Source organism: Stegostoma tigrinum, chromosome 27 (assembly GCF_030684315.1).
Source record: "Stegostoma tigrinum isolate sSteTig4 chromosome 27, sSteTig4.hap1, whole genome shotgun sequence".
NCBI lineage: Eukaryota > Metazoa > Chordata > Chondrichthyes > Orectolobiformes > Stegostomatidae > Stegostoma > Stegostoma tigrinum.
The window spans coordinates 32,250,102-32,260,821 of record NC_081380.1 but is presented as its reverse complement, the minus strand read 5'-3'; the positions used below and the strand labels follow the sequence as shown (position 1 = coordinate 32,260,821).

The 10,720-nt window shown below is 45.5% G+C and overlaps 1 protein-coding gene across 2 annotated transcripts in view; it reads left to right on the top strand.

The window, feature by feature from the left end:
- Positions 1 to 446: 446 nt before the first annotated feature.
- gosr1 (golgi SNAP receptor complex member 1) overlaps positions 447 to 10,720 on the top strand; it is a 95,754-nt gene continuing 85,480 nt past the window's right edge. The window contains exons 1-3 of one of the 2 annotated variants that reach the window (XM_048557398.2): positions 447 to 487; positions 614 to 716; positions 6,405 to 6,519. In XM_048557398.2, the coding sequence (XP_048413355.1) occupies positions 686 to 716; positions 6,405 to 6,519 (146 nt within the window). In that variant the 5' untranslated portion in view covers positions 447 to 487; positions 614 to 685. Of the gene's footprint in view, positions 488 to 613; positions 717 to 6,404; positions 6,526 to 10,720 lie in introns of both variants that reach the window. The other variant, XM_048557397.2, reaches the window with a different exon arrangement.

Here is a 10,720-nt window from a genome sequence, read left to right as displayed (position 1 = left end):
TCCATCTTCGGTCCGCCTCCCCCTCTCTCCCTATTTATTCGAGTTCCCTCTCCCCATCCCCCTCTCTGATGAAGGGTCTAGGGCCGAAACGTCAGCTTTTGTGCTCCTGAGATGCTGCTTGGCCTGCTGTGTTCATCCAGCTTCACATTTTGTTGTCTTACTATTTTAAATTGTTGATCTTGGGGCATTTTCTTTCACAATGCAATTTGTTTCCCTTCTTTAATTTTGTAATATCCCTCCACGCTGCAAAGAGAATCAAATGGGACTTTCTGCATCATGACTTCAGGATTGTATTTGATTCCGGGCGCTAACTTTCCCACAGTTTGATTGGCTCTGGAAATGTAGCAAGTACAAGAGACACATCACGAACTGGGACAGCTAACCGTCAGCCGCGCGCAGGCGCAATAGGTCAGACGCTGAGGCCCCTTTAAGATTGTGGTCGATACAATAATCTCTGAGGGGGAGCTTGGGTTCAGAGTACTATTCGGTATGAAATATACGTTGGGTTCGACGGAATATTTAGGAGTGAATTTAATGTGAGTAATTCCATATACAGTGGATCTTTGCGGAAATGTTTCTGTTGAAATGAGCAAAGGTATTTATTCTCTTCCAGCTACTGGTACAGTCCTCCCTCGGAAAGTGATGGTAATGAAGTGATCCAGGTGGGTGACGCTGGAAAACAAAGATGGCGGCCGGGAACAGCAACTACTGGGAAGGTGAGGAGGCCGTGGGCCGGGAGGGGAACCAAGCCAAGCGGATGAAAATCCACGCGTGAAGCCGTAAGGCGTTCTCCCCCTTCCTACCCGTCTTCCTTCCCCCCCCCCCCTCCCCGTCTTCTTCCCCCCCCCCTCCCCGTCTTCTTCCCCCCCCCTCCCCGTCTTCTTCCCCCCCCCTCCTTCTTCCCCCCCCCCTTCTTACCCCCCCCTCCTTCTTCCCCCCCCCTCCCCGTCTTCTTCCCCCCCCCTCCCCGTCTTCTTCCCCCCCCCTCCCCGTCTTCTTCCCCCCCCCCTCCCCGTCTTCTTCCCCCCCCCTCCCCGTCTTCTTCCCCCCCCCTCCCCGTCTTCTTCCCCCCCCTCCCCGTCTTCTTCCCCCCCCTCCCCGTCTTCTTCCCCCCCCCTCCCCGTCTTCTTCCCCCCCCCTCCCCGTCTTCTTCCCCCCCCCTCCTTCTTCCCCCCCCCTTCTTACCCCCCCTCCTTCTTCCCCCCCCTCCCCGTCTTCTTCCCCCCCCCTCCCCGTCTTCTTCCCCCCCCTCCCCGTCTTCTTCCCCCCCCCCTCCCCGTCTTCTTCCCCCCCCCCTCCCCGTCTTCTTCCCCCCCCCCTCCCCGTCTTCTTCCCCCCCCCTCCCCGTCTTCTTCCCCCCCCCTCCCCGTCTTCTTCCCCCCCCCTCCCCGTCTTCTTCCCCCCCCCTTCTTACCCCCCCCGTCTTCTTCCCCCCCCCTCCCCGTCTTCTTCCCCCCCCCTCCCCGTCTTCTTCCCCCCCCCTCCCCGTCTTCTTCCCCCCCCCCTCCCCGTCTTCTTCCCCCCCCCTCCCCGTCTTCTTCCCCCCCCCTCCCCGTCTTCTTCCCCCCCCCTCCCCGTCTTCTTCCCCCCCCCTCCCCGTCTTCTTCCCCCCCCCTCCCCGTCTTCTTCCCCCCCCCTCCCCGTCTTCTTCCCCCCCCCTCCCCGTCTTCTTCCCCCCCCCTCCCCGTCTTCTTCCCCCCCCCTCCCCGTCGTCTTCCCCTCCCCCTCCCCGTCGTCTTCCCCTCCCCCCCCCGTCGTCTTCCCCTCCCCCCCCCGTCGTCTTCCCCTCCCCCCCCCGTCGTCTTCCCCTCCCCCCCCCGTCGTCTTCCCCTCCCCCCCCCGTCGTCTTCCCCTCCCCCCCCCGTCGTCTTCCCCTCCCCCCCCGTCGTCTTCCCCTCCCCCCCCCCGTCGTCTTCCCCTCCCCCCCCCGTCGTCTTCCCCTCCCCCCCCCGTCGTCTTCCCCTCCCCCCCCCGTCGTCTTCCCCTCCCCCCCCCCGTCGTCTTCCCCTCCCCCCCCCCGTCGTCTTCCCCTCCCCCCCCCCCCGTCGTCTTCCCCTCCCCCCCCCCCCGTCGTCTTCCCCTCCCCCCCCCCCGTCGTCTTCCCCTCCCCCCCCCGTCGTCTTCCCCTCCCCCCCCGTCGTCTTCCCCTCTCCCCCCGTCGTCTTCCCCCCCTCCCCCCGTCGTCTTCCCCCCCCCTCCCCCCACCCTCCCCCCGTCGTCTTCCCCCCCACCCCCCACCCTCCCCCCGTCGTCTTCCCCCCCACCGGCCCGCCGTGCCCCCCCCCCCCCTCCCCCCCGGTCGTCTTCCCCTCACCGGCCCCTCCCCCCAACCCTCCCCATTCCCTGAAGCAGAGGGTAACTTCAGGGGGCTTGTGGTGAAGTGCTAGGTCTGCCTCTTGCCTAGAAGTCCTGATTTCTAGTCCTGCCTTCCCGAGAAATGTGTGATACCTTCAGGCTTTTGTGGTACACTGGTATGACGCTATCTTTGAGCCAAATAGTGTAATGACATTTCTGAACAAGTTGATTATAAAATATCTACCCATGTCAAGTCCAAGACTGTATTCTATGAGTTCAGGAATCTGTCTCAACCTGTTTCAACTGTAAGGTTTGTTTTTGCAGGAGGGTATTGGAGTAAATTTTTGTGAATTAATATATTTTATTCTCTGATTTAGAATGCTTTCTGGCATTCAGAGTTTCTTGTGGCACACTGTGTCCCTAATTCTGGATCAGAAGATTTACACTTAAGTCCCAGTTGCCGCAGAGTGCTGCCACATGGCCAAATAAGTTGGTTAAACATAACTTTAAAAAATTTATTTTAAAGCTGCAGTTGGGGAAAGAACTACATTTTTACAATTTATTATCACAACCTCAGGGTGTTCCAACTTTACTCTAACAGCCGTGAAATATTTGTGAAGGGCATTCGCTATTATAGCAAACACTGGCAGAACCTTGCCCTCTTTTCTCATTCCCAGTGTCAGTTTCTTTCCTGCTGTTGACAACTATGGCTAAACCTCACTTCAGTTTGGTACCAGTTAATTCATTTTTGTATTATTCAATACAATTTTGGCTTGTCCAATGATAGTGTCATCCCAGTTGAAAGTGTGTTTTTTCACATCTGTGTTTATTGAAACCAAGGACGTCTGGTCGTGTCGCTTAGTTGCTAACTGGTGTTCGTGGATGCTGGTTGCTAGTTGTTTGCCTGTTTGTCCCACATAGGGTTTGTGCAGCCTCTGCGTGGTATCTTGTAAACCACATTCATCCTGTCCATGGTATCTATTGCTGTCTTAGTGTGGCTCCTGGTTTGTGTGCTGTCCTAATTCCCAGCAGTCTGAGTAGTCTGGCTGTCAGTTCTGAGGTTTTTTAACGTATGGTATGGTGGTTATTGGTTTTGATTTGAAATGGGAAAACCCCACGATTGTTGGACAAACTAAATAGGACAGCCAGGGAATTCTTGGAGGATTCGTATTCATCTCCGGAATCCGTCAACAAACACATTGAATTAGATCCAATATATCGACCATTGCAATGTACGTCTGGAACGGGCACCTACCGGAGGCAGCAAATAGTCTTAATGTTGGCGGGGGGGGGGATGAAGTAAATCTTAAATATGGGAGAGAACATCTTTTAAAGTGTGTTACTAGCCATGAGTGAATTGAGTAGTTCAGCTGATCACTTGAGTTTATAATTCTCCACCCAGAGAGCTGTGGATTGTCAACCATTAAACACCATTCAGTGGTTGACCTTGATAGGCTTCTTGTGACTAATGACCTAACAGAATATCATGATAGTATGTACATGTGGCATTCAGGAGAAGATCAGTTACAGTCTAGGTAAATGGTGGGGTAGGTTCAGTGGGCTGAGTGGCCTATTCTTTTTAGATTAGATTCCCTACAGTGTGGGAACAGGCCCTTTGACCCAACAAGTCCACACTGCCCATGCAGCATCCCCCCCAGACCTAACCCTCTGTGGCCCACGCACCCCTGAACACTATGGGCAATTTAGCATGGCCAGTCCACCTAGCCTGCACCTCTTTGGACCATGGGAGGAAACCGGAGCACCCGGAGGAAACCCACGCAGACACGGGGAGAATGTGCCGACTCCACATAGACAGTTGCCCAAGGCTGGAATCGAACCCGGGTCCCTGGCGCTGTGAGGCTGCAGTGCTAACCACTGAGCCACCGTGCCGCCCCTTGTTCTGAAATTTTGTCTGAATCATGACTCAAGTTTAAATGTATTTTCAACAGCTGTTCTGTTTAAGACCAAGTTGGATATCATGAATGAGTGTTTACTTGTGTCAATTGCACACGTTTTCATATTTTAATATCATAGAGGACTAACTTCATGGATGTTAGTGGTGAATAAATTTAGCTGATTTGAATGCTGATGCACTACAGTTAGTTTTAAGTCAATACACAGTTCTAAAGGTGTGAGAGCAGCCTGTCCTTTTGAACCATGAATTTATTGTTACAGGAAATTTCTATAATTTGATTTCAGAAATAATCTGAAAATTGCATAAGGTAATAGTGCTCCAAGGTACCATCTAACTGAATGACAGGATATGTGACAACAGCCATAATTTTTCACAGGAAATGCCCAGTCTCCCGAAGTACCAGTGGAGAAGATGGCTAAGTTATTGATCTCATTTGAAGAGAGGAGAAGCCACCCTATTTCCACCTCATTTACCCCTGCACCTAATATGTGTTATCAGCAGAGATCAGACTTCATAGTTACATTTCACCTGTAATCTGGGCCCAAGAAGACAAGTGATTTGGGAAGTGGAATCAAAATAACAACAAGCCAAGTCTCAATGTAGCATGGGGAGTTATGTGTAAAAGAAATGAAAATAGAAATTGCAAATCTCTTCCATCTTCGTACAAAAGTATTTTGTTTGGTGTTCTGAATGATATGAATGTGATCAGAAATCTGAATAAAGACAGAATAAAAACTAGTAAGAGAGGTGATTTAGAGAAATGATGTGATTTTTACCATCTATTATTTTCGTCATTCATTTCTTCCTTTAAAATCTATTGTTGTTATAACAATACAAAATTTAATTAGATGCATTCAACATAATGTTCATTGTCATGTACCCAGATAAACTATTTAATTTGTCTGACTGTGCAGTAATGTATATCCCGTCTTTTAAGTCTGGTTTAATTCCACTATATTGCCGAAATGGCTGTATATCCCTAGTATCTTTCTGCCTTTTCTAGGCAATGCCATCTCTGTGCTGGAGAGGGATATGGTGATGGCTTCTAACATTCAGTTCCCATCAATATAGTGTTTAAGTCAGAGGAAAAAAAAACAAAATATATCTCCTTTTACATAGTTGCTTAAGATGACAACTATAATGGCATTTCCCATGTGCTACTTTTGGTGGCAAAAGTAATCATACAGGTATATCAAAGGCATGATCACGCTGGATAGTACATTGTCAACCTCAGTATTGTGTTGATTTCTGGTCTTCAAGATATAAATGTGAGAGTTCAATGAGCAGTGACAAGACTGATCTTGAGTCTAGGAGGCTTAGGGTCTGAGACACCTAAGAAACTGACTGTTTGGCTTTGAAGATGATTTTCAAATAGTGAAAATTAGTTTTTTTTTGGAGTAAGTGAAGGCGACACAAGTTCTAACTATTAAGGTTAAAATAAGTGCTGCTGTCAAGAAGTGTCTCCATGTTTCTGTGTGAGAAGATTTTGTGCTCAAACCCTAGTCCAGAGATTTCAACACAGTGATTCCCAACCCTACAGTATCACGCTAAGGGGATGTTCACACGTGCTAACTTTAGGATAAGATGTTAAACCAAAACCCTATTTCTTCCCCAAGTTGACATATGAACACTCATTGAGCTATTTACTGAGCAGTTAAGTTTCCCAGTACCTTTGGTACCATTTATCTCTCTTTGTCACAAGTTAGTTGGTAATTTATCAGATTTTGGTATTGTTTGCTGTCATTGCCTTCATTGCAATAGAGACTACATTTGAAAAGTACTTTTTTGGTTGTGAGGCACTTTTGCAAAGTTACTGCTTAAATTAAACTTCTTGATTTGCATAAGGTGATCCACATTTGAAGTGGACTGCTGGAATGGGGATTTTTTAAAAAAAAGTCTGGAACCAGTTAGGTGCTACAGCAGTGTGGTGTATTTCAGTGATATTGGCTTGAATGTCTTTTCCAAACCACACTAATGACCTTTGTGATTGACGAACTGCAAATGATTGGAGAATTGGCTTCATTTAATACCATTCAAATTCCAGGTGTAGTCATACTGCTTTCACTGAGGATGCTCTTGGTCAAAACATATCGACAATTATAACCTCTAATCCATCTTCCTCCTTACCAATATATCACTTTTTCTTAGCTAGATGAAGGTTGCTTAATTTCTCTTTTTGTGTTTGCTTAAATAGACCTGCGGAAACAGGCTCGACAACTGGAGAATGAACTTGATTTGAAACTGGTATCCTTCAGTAAACTTTGCACAAGTTATAATGGTGCCACAACAAGAGATGGACGCCGCGACAGGTATAGGTACTACACAGCAATCTCTTTCTTTTAGTTTTGTTTTACTATACTTTCCTGAACTGTCAAGAAAATATTTGCTTTGTAAACAGTTGGAGGTATTAATTCATTTTTTTAAAGTTTAGTCATGATTTCATACTTAGAGTAAAGCTGAGAAAGTTTTGACAGAGCTTTTGCCTTGCACTCAAGATGATTTGCAAGAGTATCGATTCAAGAGGAAAACCAGTATTGCTACTGCATGAGGAGTGTACTGATCATTTGGCAAATGAATGCTGGTTGGAAGCCTTGCCATGGTGAATACACCAGTTAATGCAGACTGACAGTTAACTCCTAGAATTTTAAAATTTTAAGCCATACAGGTTGACTCTAGTTAGAGCTTTGCCCTAATTTATAAAGCATAGAATGACTGCCACCTGCTTTGAATTGAAATAGGTGCAATGCATGTCCATGTTCTTTCTGTCTGCGAAGAATGGGGTTTTATGTTGATGTATATACCTTCCAGAGCATGTAAATGTGTGACACTAAACCTGACTGAAATTCCCAAATTGTGTGTTTGCATAATTCATTGTTCAATTGCAGAATTATATCAAATGTTAGACAGTGTTGTAAGCTCAAGCTCAAGGGCTGGTTGAGTATGCATAGTACCTTTACTATGGCTAGTGTCTGGCTCTAGAGATCATGGACTCATTGGTAATCATTTTCCAATGTTGTATAGATTCAGGATCAGTTCCTGCGGATTGGAGGGTGGCTAATGTCCCACTTTTCAAGAAAGGAGGGAGAGAGAAAACAGGGAATTATAGACCTGTTAGCCTGACGTCAGTGGTGGGAAAGATGCTGGAGTCAATTATAAAAGATGAAATTATGACTCATTTGGATAGCAGTAACAGGATAGGTCAGAGTCAGCATGGATTTACGAAGGGGAAATTGTGCCTGACTAATCTTCCAGAAATTTTTGAGGATGTAACTATGAAGATGGACAAGGGAGAACCAGTGGATGTAGTGTACCTGGACTTTCCGAAAGCCTTTGATAAAGTCCCACATAGGAGATTGGTGAGCAAAATTAGGGCGCATGGTACTGGAGGCAAAATACTGACTTGGATTGAAAATTGGCTGGCTGACAGGAAGCAAAGACTAGTGATAAACGGGTCCCTTTCGGAATGACAGGTGTTGACCAGTGGGGTACCACAAGGTTAGGTGCTGGGACCGCAGCTGTTTACAATATACATTTAATGATATAGATGAAGGCATTAAAAATAATATTAGCAAATTTGCTGATGACACAAAGCAGGGAGGCAGCGTGAAGTGTGAGGACGATGTTTTGATAATACAGGGTGACTTGGACAGGGTAGGTGAGTGGACGGATGCATGGCAGATGCAGTTTAATGTGGATAAACGTGTGATTATCCATTTTGGTGGCAAGAACAGGAAGGCAGATTACTATCTAAACGGAGTCAAGTTAGGTAAAGGGGAAGTACAACGAGATCTAGGTGTTCTTGTACATCAGTCAATGAAAGCAAGCATGCAGGTCCAGCAGGCAGTGAAGAAAGCTAATAGCATGCTGACCTTCATAACGAGGAATTGAGTATAGGAGCAAAGAGGTCCTTCTGTTGCTGTGCAGAGCCCTGGTGAGACTGCACCTGGAGTATCGTGTGCAGTTTTGGTCTCCAGATTTGAGGAAGAACATTCTTGCTATTGAGGGAGTGCAGCGTAGGTTCACTTGGCCAGTTCCCGGAATGGCGGGACTATCATATGTTGAAAGATTGGAGCGACTGGGCTTGTATACACTTGAGTTTAGAAGGATGACAGGGAATCTGATTGAGACGTATAAGATTATTAAGGGATTGGACCCTCTGGAGGCAGGAAGCATGTTTCCGCTGATGGGTGAGCCCAGAACCAGAGGACACAGTTTTAAAAATAAGGGGTAGGCGATTTAGAACAGAATTGAGGAAAAACTTCTTCACCCAGAGAGTGGTAGATATGTGGAATGCTGTGCCCCAGAAGGCAGTGGAGGCCAAGTCTCTGGATACTTTCAAGAAAGAGATGGATAGTGCTCTTAATGATAGTGGAATCAAGGGTTATGGGGATAAGGCAGGAACAGGATACTGGTTGTGAATGATCAGCCATGATCAAAATGAATGGTGGTGCTGGCTCGAAGGGCTAAATGGCCTACTCCTGCACCTATTGTCTATTGCCTTTCTTCTTGCGATCAGCTGAAGGATATGCTGTTTGATACAATCCTCCAGTTGTAGGGAAGTATGGTTTACATACTTGGCATTACGTGAGCACTGAAATTCATATTCCACATTACTCCTTTGTGAGATAGTTTGAATGTCTGTTTGGTTGACAGCCATCTCTTTTTAGTGGTGAATGCCACGTGATCAGATTGCATAGTAGCAGTGTGAAACAGCCAGCTGTGACTGTTGCTCAAACTTGAACAAAAAGCTTAACCTTCCAGCGTAATTGGAGGTAGACTGGGCACTTTCCAGGATTAAGGGATGGGGCCTTTCATACGTTAGCAAGAAATGATCCCGAAATAAAAACAGAAATTGCTGGAGAAACTCTTGTAGCATCTGTTTCGAGTCCCGTGATTCTTAATCAAAGTAAGAGGGTGCTGACTGGTTGTCGTATTTCAAAAGTGAATTTGAGCATGTGATGGACCCCATTAAGTCATCTAAGGAAATTCTTTATATATAGATGCAGATTCAAACACGGCAAAGATATATGTAGCAAATATATAAGACGAGGTGATTCATGAAGCCACACTTTTTCATAGAATCCAGCAAAGATATTTGAGAAAGCTGGGCCTAGTGAGGTTTTCATGCAACACCGTTTTATTTGGGTAAATGCGCTATCATTGAATCTGAACAGAACTGTGGGAGTTACTGAGTTCATAATTTCAGCTAATAACCCATTGATGCCATGATAGCACGTACAGACTAGCATTATATAGCGCTGCTTTGCAGGTGACTGTGGCTTCCATGAGTGTTCTTTGCAGTGGACACTGCATTGCTGTCTATGTGCCTATGTGATCCTTGCAAGTTTAGAGGAATACAGTAAATGTAAGCAGAAAACTCACTTGTGACTGTAAACAAAATTTAACAGCAAAAATACATTCACTGTCTGTTTCAACCCATTAAGCATCCCTTTGCTGGTTCATTCTTCAGGCAGTATCCTCACCAGTTGACCTGTCTGGCTTAAAACTTAAATAAAGCCAGCAGTTAATTGTCAGCCAGAAGTTATAGGTGCATTCTCCATGGCGATATCTGCTCCAATCAGAATCTATTATCATTCAGCATCTTTTGCTCGCATAGTATAAATGTTGGCTTTCTCCTTGTATTGGTATTTTCTCAAATTGTCCTCATGAGTGCAAGATGAAAAATGTTGCTTTTTTTTTCAGCAATTCTCAGTTTCTCTGTGACCAAATAATTAATTAATTGTGTTATGTCCATGACTGGAAACTAGTTTTAAGTTTCTTGATTTCTATTGCTATAAATCATTGATGGAAATATAGCATTTTGGAAAACAATGCAGGAACATTGAAAGGTGTTCTTACTTTTGTACCCATATATATTACCTCCTATTTTAACAACTTGTTCTAGCTGCTATGCACTTTTAAAATGTTCTCAGTTTTATGATAGGTTTTACAGTCACAATCTAGTCACAGATAAAGAACGGGAAAAATTGCTTCCTTTCTATTGACATTTTTGGCTTAAATTTACAACATGATGCTCAGGTTGGAGGTCTGTGAATACTATTAATTTGCATTATCTTTCACTGCTATTTTGAGATAGATTCTATTGCATTTGTACATTATTCAATAAGTGTTATTAACACACATTCTGTTTTTACTCACCAATTACTAGAACATATTGACAATATTTTAACAATTTTTATTCTTAAAAATAGGAACTTTTTTTGGTTCGGTTGCTTTTTCTTCCCTCTGGAGTGGGAAGTATGGGTTATTTTCTTCGCTTCTTTCTAGCATCAAGAAATAAGCCAAATCATAGTGACTTTACCACTGTCTGACTTGCTACTTGGCATATTACATATAATGGTTTGAATCTGGGTCCTTTCTTAACATTGATAATAAAATGTGAGGCTGGATGAACACAGCAGGCCAAGCAGCATCTCAGGAGCACAAAAGCTGACGTTTCGGGCCTAGACCCTTCATCAGAGAGGGGGATGGGGGGAGGGAACTGGAATA